General features: G+C 39.1%; 1 protein-coding gene across 2 annotated transcripts in view; it reads left to right on the top strand.

The window, feature by feature from the left end:
- Positions 1 to 20,352, top strand: part of OTOF (otoferlin) — a 338,353-nt gene that overhangs the window by 56,932 nt on the left and 261,069 nt on the right. For both annotated transcript variants that reach the window (XM_063441964.1, XM_063441962.1), the window contains exon 2: positions 4,088 to 4,146. In XM_063441964.1, the coding sequence (XP_063298034.1) occupies positions 4,088 to 4,146 (59 nt within the window). The remainder of the gene's footprint in view (positions 1 to 4,087; positions 4,147 to 20,352) is intronic.

Raw genomic sequence — 20,352 nt, 5'->3', positions numbered from 1 at the left:
TTAAAAGTGTGAAAGAGGCATTTGGGTTCTTGAGAGAACATAGTTATAAGGGTATTGAAGTAATTTTGTTTTGCATAGGAAAGAGCCAAATGGTACGAGTGTAGCATAAATTTATAGTGGATGAAATCAGCTGCAGAATGAGACTTTCACCAGCCGTGCTTGAGTAGTTCTGGAGCATTTTTTGAGGTTACCGGGTCAGCTTAGTGTTCGAAAGTTGTAACTGGGGTTGCTTACAATGTTTAAATGTAGGAGGTGCCATGATGTCTAGTTCAGAGGAAAAAGTGGAGTTGTAGAGGGAGGTTGCAGAACTAGGGCAGTTGAGGTTTGAGATAGGTAAGAGGAGAGTTTGGAGGTTGGTGGAGAATTGCTGTAGGTCAAGACAGTGGAGGTTTCCTGGAGATTGATGTAGCGAGGGTGGTATGATTTGGGTATGGGGCATGCCGCAGTCAAAGGTCAGCAGATGGTGGTCAGAGAGAGAAAATGGAACATTAGAGTGATTAGAGACAGTACAGAGACTAGTGAATAAAATAAATAAATAGACAAGCCAAATATACAAAGTACAGCTGGTAAAACATTAAAATACAGAACATGACATAAAAGTAAAGAAAAAAAATAATTTAAAAAATAGATATGTTTTATATTTAAATAAAAATAAAACGTTTTAAACGATGCCCGCTAATACTAATTCTTCCTCCAATGTCGTGTGTAAAGAGGATATACATTTATAGACTGCTATTCATTCCTAAAAATGTAATTAATAAGTGACATCTGCATAATATAATTTAAAAGATTGTATAGCAGAGTTTCTAAGACCTTGCTGGAGAGAAATGATTCTCCACGGTGGCAGGAGTACCCTGTATAGGGATGCTTATGGTTCTTTAAATTTCCCTTCTTCTGTTGGACTGAGATCACATCTCACTGAGACGGTTTTGATGGTTGGTGAATAAACCAATCTTAGACCAGGAAAAGGAAAAGAGAGAATATACAGATACATTTGATAAATGTGTGTACCATTTTATTGTTTGTTCTTTTTTATCTTGTGCTAACTTTTCGGTTAAAATATTTCAGACTGCATAATTTAACTCCAAAAAGATTAGTTTTGTTTTTTTATTTTCAATAAGATTGTGGTAGTGAACAGTTGATGTCCAAGACTGGTAGAAAAGTTAAATATAGTTAAATAGTTACATAGACTGAAAAGAGACTTGCGTCCATCAAGTTCAGCCTTCCTCACATATGTTTTTGCTGTTGATCCAAAAGAAGGCAAAAAACCCAGTCTGTAGCGCATCCAATTTTGCAACAAACTAGGAAAAAAATTCCTTCTTGACCCCAAAATAGCAGTCAGATGTCTCCTTGGGTCAAGCAGCTATTACCCCACTAATTAGAAATTATATCCCTGTATGGTATGTTTTTGCAAGTATTTATCAAATTGCAGTTTAAACATCTGTATAGACTCTGACAAAACCACCTCTTCAGGCAGAGAATTCCATTTCCTTATTGCTCTTACTGTAAAAAAAAACCTTTTCTTTGCCTTAGATGAAATCTCCTTTCTTCCAGCCTAAATGTGTGAGCCTTTATAGCCCTGTTTATGAATAGATTTCCAGATAATGATTTGTACTGGCCCCGAATATATTTGTATAATGTTATCATATCCCCTCTGAGGCGCCGTTTTTTCCAAACTAAAGAGATTTACATTTTTTAACCTTTCTTCATAACTAAAATGCTCCATTCCTTTTATCAATTTTGTAGCCCGCCTCTACACTTTTTCTAGTGCCATGATATCCTTCTTTAGAACAGGTGCCCAAAATTGCACAGCGTATTCAAGCATATTGCTGCCTAATTTGTTGTCTATAACAATTCCCACATATTGAATGAAATGGTTAAACTAACTAATATAGTGTTTTGTCAGCTCTGTTGAATGAGGCAGGCATTGTCATAGGTGGTGGATGGGGGAATTTCTACATCCTCCTTAGTAATTAGTGATTGCATCGCATGGTTCTGTTTGAAATTATAATAAATTGTGTATCTGTCTCAGACAAGTTAATGAGGGAAACATGCTGTAGTCTCAGATGGCCACCAGACCTTGATCACTGGCCAATCTATTCAGTGCCTGGGGACACTTCGTAGTCTCTGCTGCAGGAAATAATTGGATTTTTCTGTGACAGTCATATACACTTCTTTGTAACTTGTCAAAAGCTTTAACACTGAAGACGTCTTAAAACTTGTGGTATCACAGAGACAGCCACTGAGAGTGCAGCGGGGATTATACACAGTTACAGATACAATCAGAGAGCAATGCAGTCCTGCAGACTTTCTCCGTGAAGGAAGTATTGAATATTATTAGAAAGTAATAGACAATACAGTATTGTCTCAGAAGGTCTCAATTAAATATTTTTGCATAAGCTTTTCAAATGAGTTAATATTTGTTTTAATAAACTTTCAAAATGAACTTTCAAAATGTGAGGATGCAGTGTGTGTGCTGTGTGTTTGTGTGAGGGTGCAGTGTGTTTGAGGGTGCAGGGTGTGTGTGTGTGCTGTGTGTTTGTGTGAGGGTGCAGTGTGTTTGAGGGTGCAGAGTGTGTGTGTGTGAGTGCTGTGTGTTTGTGTGAGGGTGCAGAGTGTGTGTGTGTGTGTAAGTGTAGTGTGTGTGAGGGTGCTGTGTTTGAATATGTTTGGAGGGATTGGGTGTTGGGGGAGGCATATATTAATATATATGTATTATTTATTTATTTTTATTAAAAAAGAAACAAGCATTGCATCCCCCATCTTTGATCTCTCCACTGGCCCGTCATGGAATACAGTTTGTGCCTGGAAACTATAGTCACCAGAACAACTACAGCTTATTGTATTTGTTGTGGTGAGTAGAATCATGCTCATCAGGCTTTTTGCTGTAAACACTGACTTTTCAGAGAAAATGCAGTGTTTATATTAAAGCCTAGAGATACCTCCACTGGCCACTCCTCAGATGGCTGCTAGAGGTTCTCCCTGGGGCAGTGCTGCACAGTGAGCAGCACTGCCATTTTGTATCCACTCTGTAGGGAAGCATTGTGATTGGCCCAGACCACCACTTCTGATGATGTCAGAAGTCAGAGGCAGTTCAGAGGCAGATAGGGGCAGATCCAGCAGCTGCAGACTTGAATACAAGTACTATTTTACTGTATTAAGGGAGGCAAGAGAGGGCTAGATGGTGGCTTTAACACTATAGGGTCCGGAATACTTGTTTGTGTTCCTGACCCTAAAGTGTTCCTTTAATATAGATAAATATAGATTTATTTTATTTTACTGCTTCTAATTTTTTCCCCCTCTATTTGTTACTTTTTCTCATTTCATCTGTGAACCAAATGGCCGTATAATGCGCCAATCAGTGTACTGCAAAGTATATACATAATATTATATGTAACAGTACACTGATTACCTCATTTTCACACCCTATCGGTTTGTCCGAATAATTTTTCCCGAGATGATCGCGTGGATGACATTCTCTGCACTGAAAAACATGTGAACACATTTCAGACCAACGTAGTAATACATTTTTTTTTGTACTAGTCAATTTGGTCGAACAAATATTTTCGCTGTGCTAAAAGTCTATTATTTACCACATGGACGAGCAATTTTCATTGTATATAGTTAATCAATGGACTGCTATGTCTGTCCACCACACAGGTGACTGTAGAATCAATTTGTAAAATCTCGGTTGTAGAATCAGGGTTGGAAAAAAAAGTTGTGTTGAATTGGGAATTGAGTCTGACATTTTACTTTGTGTTTTTTCTAGGTGTTTCAAAGTCAGATCTTATATCCCCAAAATAGTTGAGGCTGAGAAATTTTTTTTTTTTTTTTACTTTTTACCATAAACTTCCAATTCCCTTGTCAATTCTCACATTTCTTTTACAATTTCCCATTTAGTATATAAACCCCAGTATACTTGCCTTTCTGATTGGCAGCAATTGACAGGGATGTGTACGTGGTCAATTTATAGGATTTGCGTCTTTTTGTTCAACCTTAATCTCGGTGTTACCATGAGCTGTATTCAATACGACCACACAGTGATCTGAAAGCACTATAACCGTTTGCATTCTGTTTTCATTTTCAGGGCTGTCGTTTTACACTCGCGTGTTAGAAAATTGCGAGGATGAGGCCCGGTTTGATGAGGTAAGATGAATGTTTCCAATGTTTATATTCCATTGGCTATTGATCTAATTGTGGTTGACTTGAGTGGTCAGCACTGACATGTTCTCATTTCTGATGATGTATGTGGATCCAGGTGAAGGGATCTGCTTTGGTTCAACAAAAATGTTATATGGACATTCTGCTCTTTGTCTTTGTCGGCTTTTGGACGCCCAGGTTCCAAAAGGTCTTGCGTCACGATCTCCTGGAGTAAACACACAAGATAACCAGAAACTAGAGTTAGTTCTAAGGAATTTATTCTCTGTCAGTTAGAAAGCCTCTTGAAAAATAAATTAGAGGTGATATGTTGTCAATTTGTGCCGAAACATTAAAGTTCTTGGAACAACCTTTGAGTGCCAGGCCCTTCTGTGATTGCTTGGATATGTGGTGACTTAATTGGAGCAAGTTGGAGGAGAGTAACTAACTTGTCACTGACCTTTCAACCAGCAGGAGAGAATGACTTCATTAGTCGACTTTTTCGATTCTCATAATGGATTTGATTATTTAAAATGCCATTTAACTTTCCTTTAAACATGAAAAAAAACGCCTCACACAAATTAGTAATTTGTTAATGTGTGTTTCTTTAAATGTGACCTACATTGTGTATAAGGGAATATAACCTGTCAATCACCTGGCAAATCATTTAGTTCTAGGGTCTTTTTATTCCATTGAATCCGATATTCCATATTTTCAGAGCCCCTCAAATTACTATTGGATGTTGTCTTTCATCTGCTGGAGGCAGGTTTCTGGATCAGAAAGGTTCTCACAATTCAGTTTAGCAATCAGTTACGTAGAAATCATTGAGAATTGAAGCCTTTACCAGGACGTGTTTATCATGTCAGCATTTAATCATTGCGAATTCCAATGCACCAAAAATGGAATCTAATTTTACACCAAGACTCTGAACACACAGCAGCAGATTATGTGACCCAACGTTCAAATTTAAAAGAACACACAGATATTACCCCAAATGTCTTCACTGAGAAACAAACACATGGTAACAAAGTCATGTATGCACGTGTTGATGGTGTACGCACTTATACAGATAAAATAAAGATGTCTCCATTCAGTATTTATTCAGTGTTTATTCAGTGAGTACTTTTTTCAAAAACTTCTCTTGTTATTAGCTTAGCTTCAAGTAACAACGATTTCATTCTAAATGAAATTACTTGAATACAACAGCAAGGCATATATATATATATATGGTTCTGCTTTACTCACAGCTTATATTTAACAATGTACCAGTGATGCATTTATAATTTAAATACAATAGTGTTCAGGAGCTTTATAGAGATTGAAACTGGTTTAACACAGAAAATATTACAGAATCAAAGATATATGGATCATGATCAGTTATTAGTGGATATAGAATTGAGAATTAGAATAGAATATATAGTTCCGTAACTGGGTATGTGTTTGTCCTCGTATTATTTATATATATTTTAAAGTTGCATGTATTTTCTGGTTACTAGATATGCTTGGACAGCGCTGTACCCATGGGAAGCTTTGAGGGGGGTTTGGCCAGCTTGCCCGATCTATAGAGGACCAATATATATATATATATTTATATATATATATATATATAATATAAGCAGTCATATACATTGTATCATAGGCACGTCCCATGTTAGTGTGATATTTGGTTACATCTTTATCCGTTGCTATCCATAGTTTTCCTAAGAAGTCTGGGATCTTTTCTTGCGTGATCGACTCTAGAATATTACGTATTCTTAAATTGTTTCGTCTTGTACGATCTTCTAAACTCCCCAGCTTTGATTCCATATTGCTTAATTGATTTGTCGAATGTGAATTTTGTTCTCTCTTCTTGCGTTTTCTTGATATTTTAAATTAATTGTTTTTTCTTCATTTACTCATAATCTGGTAGAGAGATCTTTTAGTTGACTTTTAATTTCTGCTGTTTCGTATAGACGAATGCCATCCAGGGGGAGCATTCGTGGACTGCATCCCACCTCGTTCAGTTCCTGAACGAGAACCTCCCCAGTGCCTACTGGAGTGCTCGCACCAATTAAGTTAAAGTTCACAATTCGCAACATAAGTGTGAAACCACAACGGATGTAATTAATGAGTGCCCCTCTGGTTGGCTGCCGTTCATATAGACAAGCGCCATCCAGGGGGAGCATTCGTATCCCGAAAGCAGATGCTTCCCTTGCCTGGTTTCCCTGGGGGTTTGTGTGGGCAGTGGGCACCCTTTGGGGACAATGGCTGGTTTGGCGGCTATCTGTATCTGGGAAACAAAGAGGCAGGAGGGTTTCCCACGCTGTGATTCCCAAGTAGTGAGGCTCATGTGAAGAGGGCCCTGAGTGGCGGGCTTTCTGTGCCTGGGAGACAAAGGAACAACGACCCCCCTCACCTGCGCTTTGGCTCCCAGGCATGAAGGACCTTGGGAAGAAGAACCCTGTCACAGGAAATGGGAATCCTTGTGCTTGGGGGGCCGGAACTGGAGTTCCTGTTCTGCCCAAGACCCCTGGGAGGGGACATTGTCGTTCTGTGCTGTACTCCCCTTGCATGGGGTTTTGAATAAAAGCATAGTGTGGCAAATAAAGTGCTGTTGTACCCCCAGGACTGTGTGTCATCCGGTTACTGGGAAGGAAATGGGTCTCTGTATTCTTTACTCGGTTCTATTCCAGGTGAAGGAGTGAGTTTAGCGAAGTCAACCTACCTAGTGGCCTCGGTCCCGCTACAACTGGTGGCAAGCTTCTGGTGCACTTTTAGCAGTGACATTAGACGTGCAGGACGATTATAGCACCACTCAGGGTTTCACAGTTATTTTATATTTTATTCTGTTTAACTTCACCACAGCTAGTTTGCCACTATACATTTTAGTTACAAGGCCTCATTTTAATAATGTATTACGTGCTGTTCTGAGTTCATCTTCTAAGTCCACTAGCGGGCTAGTCCATGACGACAATAAATGATAAAACCCTCAGATCACTGGCATCATCGATACGGTACATTATGTCTCATTTGGTCTTTTTTCGGTTTGATTGTCTATATACTGATGTACTATACATGTGACTGTATTTGTTCTTTGATTGTTATCTCGCATCAGTGAGTTTGAGTAGGAATACATATTTTTTTTTAAATAGCTATATTACATGAATTTAAAAATAATCACTGTTAGAAATGCATCTTGCCAATTGTTCTCCAATTGAAGCAATTCTTTAAGAAATTGTCTTCATGATATTTTTTTCATCGTATGATAATTAAAAAAATGTTTACATGTTGGCAATCTAATAAGAAACAGTATTTATCACGTATCAACAAGACAAAATATTTACACGTTTTATATATTTATTATTATAGTAATGAATCAGCTAAATACAGGGTGTAAGGTATTGAACAGCACTAAAAACTCAAAGGGCATCTTGAAATATTGACTTAATCGAAAAACAACATTAAAAGCAAATGTTAATATGACTTCTTTTCAAATAATTTTTATTAAAGTTTTACATATTTGTATAACAACAAGAATATAAACATTGTATTTGGGGGTAGGAAGGGAAGGGGAACTTGGAAATGGAAAAGAATAACCATCCATTATTAAAATAGGCATAACAGTGTATATGGCAAAAAAAATAAATAAAAAATAATAATAATATGTTTTACATCAATGCACTTTAATAATAAATATGTCAAAGACCATATGTTGTTTTGATTTTTTCTTCCCACTTATCCCAATTGTATTTTAATATTGGGAAACCACGCATATTAGCTCTATGTGATAATTCGTGTGCCTTGTTTTCTAGAATCAAATTAAAAACTTCCCTGAGAGATGGCACATCTTGGGACTTCCAATGTCTAGGTAAACAGGATGTAGCAGCGATCAAAATGTGACCTATGATTATTTTGTCTGTTCTATTAATGGACTCCGGGAGTTTTTTGAATAAGGCTAGTTCCGAGGTTAAAATGCTAATGGTTCTGTCCACTTTAATAATTAGGTTGTGAATCAATTTCCAATATTTAGTTAATTTAGGACAGAACCACCAAATATGGGCCATATTGCCCACACCCCCACAATCTCTCCAACACCGGTCAGAATACATATTGTTCATGTTGTGCAATCTAGACGGGGCCAGGTACCAGCGATATAAAATTTTATAATGATTTTCAAAGTGGTCGGTGCAATACGAAATACCTTTTAAAGCTTTAAAAAAACCGAACCATTCTTCGAGATCGTACTGGGCACCCAACTCCGCCTCCCATGACAACATGTGTTTTAATTTAACTAGGGGCTTGGCGTTATAAAACGAGTAGCATAAGGATATCATGCCTTTACTAGTGGGGCTGCATAAAAAAGCTTTCTCTAATGGGGACATCTCAAGCGTTTTATAATTTTTATCTGTTTCAGGTACCTTATATATTTCTTTCAATTTGTCAATGATTAACATACATTCCAATTCACATACATTCGTTAATCCATACTTAAGTTTCAATTTTTCCAAAGAAAGAATAGCATTGCCATGAAAAACATTGTCAAGATTAGTTATAGAGCATTCCTTCAACAGTTCTGTTTTTAAAGATGGAATATAATCCTTCAATAGCTCAATTGGCATTGCTCTGTATAAGCTGGGAGAATGATCATTTTTAAAAACAATATCCCAGGCCTTAAGTGTAGTCTTGGTAGATAAAAATAACTTTGTAATTCCAGGTCTTTTCTTAGGATTTAACCAAGGTAATTCTGACAATCTAACCGGTAAAATTTTTGATTCTTCTATTTCCATCCATCTGGGTTTATCAACCTGATTATTAAAGCTCACAGCCACTGCAGCGTTAGTGGCGAAATAATATTTGCGGATATCGGGAACACCGATACCGCCATTCGATTTGTGATGCTGCAAGGAAGTGAGCTTCACTCGAGCAGGCTTGTTCCCCCAGATGAACTTCATCATTGTCGAGTGAACTTTATTAAAAAATGATAATGGGATGGATAAAGGGATGGTCCTAAAGAAATATAGAATTTTTGGTAGTATCGTCATTTTAACAGATGCGACCCTCCCCAGCCATGAAAGTTCCATTCCGCCCCATCTCTCCATCTCCTTTTGTAGGTCCGACCATGCTTTCCTCAAGTTGTGATTATGCATATTTACCAAATTTTTGCATAAATTAATGCCAAGATACTCCATATAGTCAGCTCTCCAATCAAATAAATATAATTTCTTAAGGGCATTGGTTTCCGAATTTTTTAAATGAAATGGAAGGGCCTGAGACTTAGACTCGTTTAATTTGTAGTACGATATCTCGCCAAATTGAGTTAAAATGTCTTTGAGGTGGCTCAAAGATTCTTTTGGGTTTTTGACAGCTAGAATTATATCGTCTGCAAACAAGCCAATTTTGTGTGCGGATTCTTTAACAACAATTCCTGCAATTTGTGGGGTTGTTCTAATTAGTTCAGCCAGGGGTTCTATTGCTAGAACAAATAAAATTGGAGATAAAGGGCACCCTTGTCTCGTCCCATTGGTTAGAGAAAACGTTTTGGATGTAAAACCGGAAGCTGAGACATGGGCGGAAGGTGCACAATATAGCGCCTTGATTGCTGTGATAAAGGATGATGGTATGTTGAATCTTTCTAACGTTCTCCATAAATATCCCCAATGTATCCTGTCAAACGCCTTCTCTGCGTCTAGAGATAGAAGCAATGAAGGCGTTTTGGTCATATTTATGTGCTGAATCAAGTTTATGAATCTTCTAGTCCCGTCGGGCGCCTGTCTATCCTTTACAAAACCCACTTGATCCTTGTTTATTAGCAATGGGATTTATTTGGTTAATCTATTTGCGAGAACTTTAGAATAAATCTTTGAGTCATTATTGATTAGAGAAATGGGTCTAAAATTGTGGCATCTATCAGGAGTTTTTCCCGGTTTTGGCAAGGTGACTATTCGTGCGCACAAGGACTCCTCTGACATCGTTCCCCCGGACTTATAGGAGTTGAATAATTTGGTCATGTGGGGAATTAAAATTTCTTGAAAAGTTTTATAATATAAAATAGTGAATCCATCGGGACCAGGGGCTTTTCCGGATGGCATAAGTTTGATCGCCTCAGCTATCTCTTTTGCTGATATTTCACATCCTAAGCTTTCTAAGTGTCCTGGAGACAGCCGAGGCAATGTCACTCTGTCTAAAAATTTATCAATGGTCGTTGCAGAAGGCTGGGTAAGGTTCGAATCACATTCTAAATTATAAAGTTTGCTATAGTACTCTGCAAACATGTCACTGATTTTAGTAGGATGAAACACTTTTCGCCCCTGATCATCAAGTATATACGCTATTTTTGATTGTGCATTTACATGCCGGAGTTTAGATGCCAAAAGAGTAGAGGCCCTGTTGCCTTTTAAATAAAATGTTTTCCTGAGACGTCTCACCATAAGAGATGTACGATCTAAATTAATTTTGTTAATTTTAGTCTTAATTTCTCCTATCATTGCTGATAGGGAAGACGAGGGGCCAAATTTATTAGCCTGGTTCAAATTGTACAGTTCTTTTTCCAATGTTCTTAAATTATTGCTATTAATTTTCTTCAGGTGAGACGCTCTAGAAATAAAATGACCTCTTAACACAGCCTTATGCGCATTCCAAGACACCTCACCAGGAACCTCGGGTGAGGCATTTTCCAAAAAATAATCGCTCAAGGCTTTCTCCGTCAATGATCTGTTCACAACATCGTTTAATAAATAATCGCCTAATTTCCAGGTTCTATTCGGGGCTGAAGAAACAATTTCGTCAATATGCATTATGATTGGAGCATGGTCAGACCAGTTAATGTCTAAGATATCAGATTTCAAGATGTGCGGGATTAAAGCGCTCTGGACCATAAACCTATCCAGCCTGGAATACATATTTTTAGATACAGAATAATACGTAAAATCTCTTTCATTCTCATGCATCAGTCTCCAGGAATCATATAAACCACATTCAATCATGTATCTGGAACATTTGTTTGCTAATCTGTCGTTGTCCCCTCTATGTTGTTGATCACTGTCTTCCCTAGCGTTATCCAATTCACCGTCCATAACAAAATTCGTATCGCCACACATTACTAAGCTGCCTCTCACATTCTCATTCACTAAGTCCATCAATTTCCTAAAGAACTGCAACTGACCGGTGTTGGGAAAATACATGTTCACTATAGTATATTCAATAGTGTTAAGTGAACCTATCCATATTAAATACCTCCCGTCATCATCCGTCATTACTTTATTCGTCGAACATGCTACATTCCTGTGGAAGAAAATCAATGTACCTCTAGACTTGGATTTATAAGTGCTATGATATTAGACTGGGAAAAGCTTTGACATAATCTTATGTGTTTTATCATTTTTAAAATGCGTTTCCTGTACACAGATGACATCTGATTTGTTGGATTTTGCTTCTTTAAATAGTAAGCGTCTTTTGTGGGCGGTGTTCAGGCCTCTCACATTAAATGACATATATTTTAAAACCATAATTTATGAAACAGCAATGCTTGATAAAGAGTAAAAGAACATTCAACTTTGTGAGAGTCCGAACAACCGCCTTCCAATAAAGAAACATCCAACAATACTGTCACAACAAACTCAAGATGTGTACATGTGTGTACAGGAATAAATAAACAGATTTGTGCAAGTTGCTGATGCCACATAATATGCATTTTTGTATGAGGCATTTCTGTGATTCGTGATCTGGAAACATTTCTACCAATTTTTAAAGGATGGATGGTCAAAGAAAATATAAAAATAAAAATATCAACGGGGTACAAAAAACTTGGGTATATACCCCTATCAGGGGAAATAAACAAACAGTGAAAAAGGGCCATGAGGGAGAGCAAAAAAAGTTTCTCCATCTCAGGGTATTAGGCCCAGGTTGGGGGGAGAGAAGGCTGCTGGGTACAAGGGGAGCAATATAAATAAAAAAACCACACCAAAAATAAAAAAAATTAAATAAAAAATAAAAAATAATAATAAATAAATAAAAAAAAACACAAAATAATATTGATTGTGAAAATTTGGAAATATTTAAGTGGTCAAATCGATTTCTGAAATAAACTGTTAAGTTGCATATCAAATAATCATTGGTGTGCAAACTCTAAGGACAGTCATAACGAGGAGAAACAAGTCAAGATACAAAGTAATCCCGTTAAATCTCCAGACTGGAGCAGGACTCAATAGTCTGTTGCAGAGAAAGTTTTCTCGGAACCAAGCCATAAAAATCAAGAGAGAGAAAAAAATCACGAAAATAAACGTATATAAAAAAAAAGTAAATAAAATTCCTTAGTGAAGATAGGAAGAACATCTAAACTTGAAGTGTCGAACGATTTACGACCGTGGAAAATGAAGACTGTAGCTCTATAAACTGGAAACTCAGGAAGTGTCAGATTTGCTTCTCTTACTGGCCTGCAGAGGAGTAGAAGGCGAGAGTCTATGAGGCGATACCTGGCTTCTATTCATGGATTGGATGAGTTCCATTCCTTCCTCAGGCGACGTGATTATGAAATTCCTGCCATCCATGCGGAAAAGGACTTTAACCGGGAATCCCCATCTATATCTTATCCCTCTTCGTCTTAGATCCGCGGTAAAAAGTTGAAATTCTCTGCGTCGCCTCATTGTTTGGGCAGAGAAGTCTTGGAAGACCTTCATACCGCTGTAGTCCCCCGTGAGACCTGACGTGCGTACTGCACCCAGAAATTCCTCTTTAATGTGGTAATAGTGAAATCTCACTATCACATCTTTGGGTGCAGCCGCAGGCGCATTACCGGGTTTGGGCAATCTATGGATGCGGTCCAGTAGCAGATCTGTATTTTTAGCAGTTGGTAGAGCTGACTTCACCATTGCCTGGAAATAACTTTGTAATTCCAGAGAGTCTATATTTTCAGGGATCCCCCTGATCCTTAGGTTATTACGCCTACTTCTGTCCTCGGCGTCCGCTAACTTTTCCGCTTGTTGGTGTACTTGCTTCTGAAGCTCTTTTACAGTTTCAACCAAATCCAGGTGAGATTGCTCTTGAGAGTGCAATCTATTCTCTATTATTTCCGTCCGCTGATTAATGCCCTCCATGGCTCCGTATAAAGTGTCAAAGTCTTTCTTAAAGTCGTTTTTCAGATCGACTCTCAAATCTTTAATTAGTTGTATTATCATGCCAGCTGATGGTGGCAGATCATCTGCCAATTCAGGTGGCATATTCGGATTGTAAGTCGCTGCTATAAATGTGGTGGTAGTCATATTGGAGGTGGCAGTGGCCATCTTGGGAGTGGAATATGCAATGTCTGGTCTGGCAGCCATCTTTGTTGTGGCATCTTGACCTTTTCTCTGTGGTAGTGCAGAGAAAGTACTTGTTTGGAGCATTTCAGCTCCTATTTCCATATTTTGTACATTTGGGCTTTCCATAGCCCTTACTGTCCCTTTAAGAATTTTGGGTCGGATAGCAGAGCCCCCCCCCACCGGGACCGACAACCTAGAGGCCGAGGATCCCGATGGGGAGCGAGACCTCACACTACCCTCCCCTTTACTTGCAGCCCGGTCACTTTTGTAAGTGAGTGACCGGGCTGCTCTATGCTGAGACCGCGAGCGGCTTGCTGGGTGGTCCTTGCCGCTCGCGGGAGACACAGCTTTGTGCTCCGAGCATGCAGAGTGCTCGGAGCACTCTGAGCCGCACACAGAGGCGTCGGCTAGTGCGGCCGCGGTCCCGCCGCTCTCTGGATGCTGCGAGCGGGTCGCGACCGCACAGGCATAAGATTTGACATGGGAGACCGGGAGGGAGGTGGGGAGGGATTTCCCCGGCGCCACCAATGAGATTTTAAGCGGCGAAACCAGCCGCGAGCCGGATTTTGAAGCAGGGGAGTGAGCCTGGGCACCCTTACTCACCCCAGCAGCTCCTGCTCCCGATTTCTTTATTGCAGGTACGGATTTTTCAGGTTTCTTCTGCTTCTCCATGTTAGGATTCTTATTAGCTGTTAATATTCATTGATAGAATTACTTCATTAAAGTTGAAATTGGCACTTTTTGAGTTAAATTGCCCCCCTTGTCCAGGAGCCTCTCTAAAACGTGGCCATCAAAGATGGTGGCCAAGACACGCCCCTCTTAATATGACTTCTCTGTATGATAGTTTTCGGTATAAACCTGTCAGACTGCTGACTAAGCTAGCAATCAAGGGTGGGATAGTAAACTAAATCTAATGGTTCGAGTGCTTGTAGGGTTTGGGCTTTTAGAATTCTAGAGAGCTGGATGATGAAGTGATAATCTGGAGGGCTGGATGATGAAGTGTAATCTGCAGAGCTGGATGATGAAGTGATAATCTGCAGAGCTGGATGATGAAGTGATAATCTGGAGAGCTGAACGATTAAATGATAATCTGGAGAGCTGGATAGTGAAGTGATAATCTGGAGTGTTCGATGATGAAGTGATAATCTGGAGGGCTGGATAGTGAAGTGATAATCTGGAGTTTTGGATGATCAAGTGATAACCTGGAAGGCTGGATAATGAAGTTAAAATCTGGAGAGCTGGATAATAAAGTGATAATCTGGAGAGCAGGGTTATGAAGTGATAATCTGGAGAGCTGCATGATGAAGTGATAATCTGGAGGGCTGGATAGTGAAGTGATAATCTGGAGTTTTGGATGATCAAGTGATAACCTGGAAGGCTGGATAATGAAGTTAAAATCTGGAGAGCTGGATAATAAAGTGATAATCTGGAGAGCAGGGTTATGAAGTGATAATCTGGAGAGCTGCATGATGAAGTGATAATCTGGAGGGCTGGATAATGAAGTGATAATCTGGAGAGCAGGGTTATGAAGTGATAATCTGGAGGGCTGGATAATGAAGTGATAATCTGGAGAGCAGGGTTATGAAGTGATAATCTGGAGAGCTGCATGATGAAGTGATAATCTGTAGAGCTGGATAATGAAGTAATAATCTTGAGTGTTGGATAATGAAGTGATAATCTGGAGAGCAGGATGATAAAGTGATAATCTGGAGAGCTGGATAATTAAGTAATAATCTGGAGGGCTGGATAATGAAGTGATAATCTGGAGGGCTGGATGATGAAGTGATAATCTGGAGGGCTGGATAATGAAGTGATAATCTGGAGGGCAGGATGATGAAGTGATAATCTGGAGAGTTGGATGATGAAGTGATAATCTGGAGAGCTGGGTGATGAAGTGATAATCTGGAGGGCTGGATGATGAAGTGATAATCTGGAGGGCTGGATGATGAAGTGATAATCTGGAGGGCTGGATGATGAAGTGATAATCTGGAGGGCTGGATGATGAAGTGATAATCTGGAGAGCTGGATAATGAAGTTATAATCTGGAGGGCTGGATGATGAAGTGATAATCTGGAGAGCTGGATAATGAAGTGATAATCTGGAGTGTTGAAGGATGAAGTGATAATCTGGAGGACTGGATGATGAAGTGATAATCTGGAGTGTTGAATGATGAATTGATAATCTGGAGGGCTGGATAATGAAGTGATAATCTGGAGGGCTGGATGATAACGTGATAATCTGGAGGGCTGGATGATGAAGTGACAATCTGGAGAGCTGGGTAATGAAGTGATAATATGGAGGGCTGGATAATGAAGTGATAATCTGGAGAGCTGGGTAATGAAGTGATAATCTGGAGGGCTGGATGATGAAGTGATAATCTGGAGGGCTGGATGATGAAGTGATAATCTGGAGAGCTGGATAATGAAGTGATAATCTGGAGGGCTGGATAATGAAGTGATAATCTGGGGAGCTGGATAATGAAATTATAATCTGGAGGGCTGGATGATGAAGTGATAATCTGGAGAGCTGGATAATGAAGTGATAATCTGGAGGGCTGGATAATGAAGTGATAATCTGGGGAGCTGGGTAATGAAGTGATAATCTGGAGGGCTGGATAATGAAGTGAAAAACTGGAGTGTTGGATGATGAAGTGATAATCTGGAGAGCTGGATAATGAAGTGATAATCTGGAGGGCTGGATGATGAAGTGATAATCTGGAGAGCTGGATGATGAAGTGATAATCTGGAGAGCAGGATAATGAAGTGATAATCTGGAGGGCTGGATGATGAAGTGATAATTTGGAGAGCAGGATAATGAAGTGATAATCTGGAGGGCTGGGTGATGAAGTGATAATCTGGAGGGCTGGATGATGAAGTGATAATCTGGAGGGCTGGATGATGAAGGGATAATCTGGAGAGCTGGATAATGAAGTGATAATCTGGAGAGCTGGATAATGAAGTGATAATCTGGAGGGCTGGATGATGAAGTGATAATCTGGAGAGCTGGATGATGAAGTGATAATCTGGAGATCTGGATAATATAGTGATAATCTGGAGGGCTGGATGGTGAAGTGATAATCTGGAGGGCTGGATGATGAAGTGATAATCTGGAGGGCTGGATGATGAAGTGATAATCTTGAGAGCTGGATAATGAAGTGATAATCTGGAGGGCTGGATGATTAAGTGATAATCTGGAGGGCTGGATGATGAAGACATTACTGCATGAGAAGAAACCTTTGCAGCTGCCGTGTTGACGCAGATTTTTGAAGAATGAGATGGAAGCAAGAGCTGACAGAATGTTGAAATATTTAAAAGCTGAGTAAATACACTGAATAATAATGTGTGCTGGGAACTGTTTTTTTTTCTGGAAGTGCTGCGGGTTATGTAAGCTCAGCGGTGAGTGCGTGTCTCAGCATGGCGCTCCGTGTGATGGTAACGGAGAGCTTGGCTGCAAATCCCACCAGAATAATGCTTTATGTCAGGGCTGGCTCCAGGCAAACTGCAGGCTGACCTGATAACATCGTTACACGACAGTCAAACTGGAGAGCACCAGCTCTGTTAAACTACAACTCCCATAATGCTTAGCATTACATCAGGAGCACCTGTGATTCTCCAGTTAATCCCTGATAGTCCAGGAATAATGATAGCCTGATAGCCCTGCCAGCCCCATTATTACAATAAGCTAATAATAAAGTTTATGTTCCCGAGCTGTATCACTTAGAGCTGAGACCAGTTACTGTATCCAGTGACTTGAACGTAGGGCTTACACTTTATTTCTGGGGCAGATATCAAACTCCATGTGCTCAATCATACAATCAGCTAGTAGAATAACTTCCCTTCTCAATCACTTGGTTCTATGAGTTATCTTCCTGCCCTATGTAATTCCCACCATTTCTATATAAGGTCACTAAATCTTCTATCATAAGCTTTCATTCTTCCATACTTCGTCTGTGTTTCCATAGTCCGTTCATTCTCTCACCTCCATCTGATATTTTTCCGTAGTCCGTTCATTCTCTCACCTCCATCTGATATTTTCCACAGTCTGTTCATTCTCTCACCTCCATCTGATATTTTCCACAGTCCGTTCATTCTCTCACCTCCATCTGATATTTTTCCATAGTCCGTTCATTCTCTCACCTCCATCTGATATTTTTCCATAGTCCGTTCATTCTCTCACCTCCATCTGATATTTTCCATAGTCCGTTCATTCTCTCACCTCCATCTGATATTTTTCCATAGTCCATTTATTCTCTCACCTCCATCTGATATTTTTCCATAGTCCGTTCATTCTCTCACCTCCATCTGATATTTTTCCATACTCCGTTCATTCTCTCATCTCCATCTGATATTTTTCCATAGTCCGTTCATTCTCTCACCTCCATCTAATATTTTTCCATAGTCCTTTCATTCTCTCACCTCCATATGATATTTTTCCATAGTCCTTTCATTCTCTCATCTCCATCTGATATTTTTCCATAGTCCGTTCATTTTCTCACCTCCATCTGATATTTTTCCATAGTCCGTTCATTCTCGCACCTCCATATGATATTTTCTTATTCTCCCTGTGACCTTTTACCCCACCTCCTCCTAAATTGGAAGCTGGTTTGAGTTGAACCTGCTGTGCATCATTATTTTGTGTGTCAGTTGTTTTTATATATCCTCACAGTGTAACTGTACAACACTGCAGAATATGTTGGTGCTATATAAAAAATTATATAAATTATCTGTCAGCCCTTCCTGTGATCTTTCTTGTCTTGTTTCTCTAGATTTCAGATACCTCCCCCTGTCCTGCGCGCTTTTCATTCTCTCATTCAATCCATCTGCTGAAAAACTAGGCATCAGGATGTCAGAGTCAAACCCTCAGCACACTTGGACAGTTTATATATTGTTAAAAGTCCCCATTTTAGTGACATTGCAAGCAGCCATCTTTTAGAATGTTATCTTAGTATTTCCTGTCTATCCCGGTGGCCGGTGACACACTGTGTTTTATACAGATTATTACTCCTACTATTTCTGTGTAATTTCTCTTTCAGTACTTTTTTTTTCCGCTCGAACTGATTTGTCTTATGTGAGATGTTAAGAAATGATTATGGCTCCCAGTGGCATAATATGATGCTGTCTGCCCAGTCCGATAACACAGCCCTTGCTGTCTAATTGCTCGTGTTTATTCCAGTGTTGTCACTTGGGCTATTTCCATTGTCACTTCCTGATTATACGACAGGCTTGTTCAGTTATTGATTTCTCTATGCGGAGACACTAAAACTATTTTCCTGCTATCTGCAGCTCGCCTCCTCTCATCTGAGCGCAGACCGAGGAAACACACCAAACAAGAAACTGAAAAATATTTATTTTATTGAAGCACATCAGCTTGAACTGAGCTGCAAGAAACAAAAACAGTTCTGTATAGTTAAAAACCATATACAGTGTAGGGCGCCACTTTCATCGATGAGTGATTATAGCTACCACTCGGATGGTAGGGGATAACATGAAAAGACATACAATGAGATAACTTATAGTGTAGCATTTTATAAGAACACGTTTGAAAAGAAAAACAATTAAAAATACACTCACAAATAAATGGCACAATAAGAAATATTCCTTAATGTACAAATAAGCATTTCAGCCACAAAAGGGCTTTGTTCCCATAAAGTATACAGCTGCCAGTTGTACCTCAGGGTACCAGTAGATTCGACCAGTCTATGAAGAAAATGGTAGAACGTGGATACAGTCTTGTCAGAGTACTTGTTAGGCTTCATGCGTTTAGTCCTATCGGACTCTTTCGAGAGCTGTATATCATCTTTTAATCCATTGTTTAAATGTGATATTTTGCGCCTCCTACTGGCGTGCGTGCGTGCGCAAAACCGCATGGAACGAGACACCTAGCGCCATCACGCTCCCCTGTCCCCCCACGCACGCACATGCGTCTAGCCTGGAGCACAAATAACTTTATTGTTAGTATGCGCCAGCGGACACAAGTTCCTGACAAATACTTATAAAATCGTGCGGAACAATATATAGTGATTCATTCAATACATAAGAAGATATACGGTCTCACAAATATTGATTATATATAGGAAAATAAATCATCAATCATTTAAAAAAAATCTAATAAGATGTATAAATAGTTTAATTGTAAAATCATAAATGTGATAATCTAATTGAATGTAGAAAATCATTTATGGGGATCAAATCAATTTGATAACATATATGAATAAATATAAAATGAGCTCCAAGAACTAACAGTGATAATTGTAAAATCATTTGATTGTGACTTTGATTATCCAGATAAGCCAATAGAATATCGTATGTGCGTTCAGTCATATTGATGAGACTTTGCACACACACAATAAGTCTCGCTGAGTAGATTTCGCGCATATACATCGTTTTAGATAAACCCTTTTCTTGTATTGGTTTTTGATAATATCCGGTTTGGTTTTAATAGCATGGAAGTAATATTTGTGCGTAACGAGCTAATAATAGCTAATCGCGATCATTTAATGATATGACAAGACACGTCAAGCCTTTATTAGATATTTTATCTCAGAGATGTGCAGAGGGTTTTAGAGCAACTGTGGCTTATTTTCTTTAGCGAAGTATCATCAATCACAACCAGCACTTTGGCTGACTGATAATGAAGTAAAGTGCATGTCATCTGACTTGGAGTTACGTTGGCACTGATTTCCCATAATGAAGATGTTTAATGCAGTGCTATCAATTCTCTACAACTTCCTCACCCCTTCTCCCCAGTAGTCACTACTGAATAGCTTACTGGAGTGAATAGTGCAGAGGAGGTATGTATGTATAGTACATACTTACAGTGAGGGGAAAAGTATTTGGTCCCCTGCTGATTTTGAACGTTTGTCCACTGACAAAGAAATGATCAGTTTATCATTTTAATGGTAGGTGTATTTTTTTTTGTAATTCTTTATTTTTGCGGGTAT

The sequence above is a fragment of the Pelobates fuscus genome, chromosome 2, assembly GCF_036172605.1.
Source record: "Pelobates fuscus isolate aPelFus1 chromosome 2, aPelFus1.pri, whole genome shotgun sequence".
NCBI classification, from domain to species: Eukaryota; Metazoa; Chordata; class Amphibia; order Anura; family Pelobatidae; genus Pelobates; species Pelobates fuscus.
The sequence above is the reverse complement of the archived record's forward strand: the minus strand, read 5'-3'. Positions and strand labels throughout refer to the sequence as shown.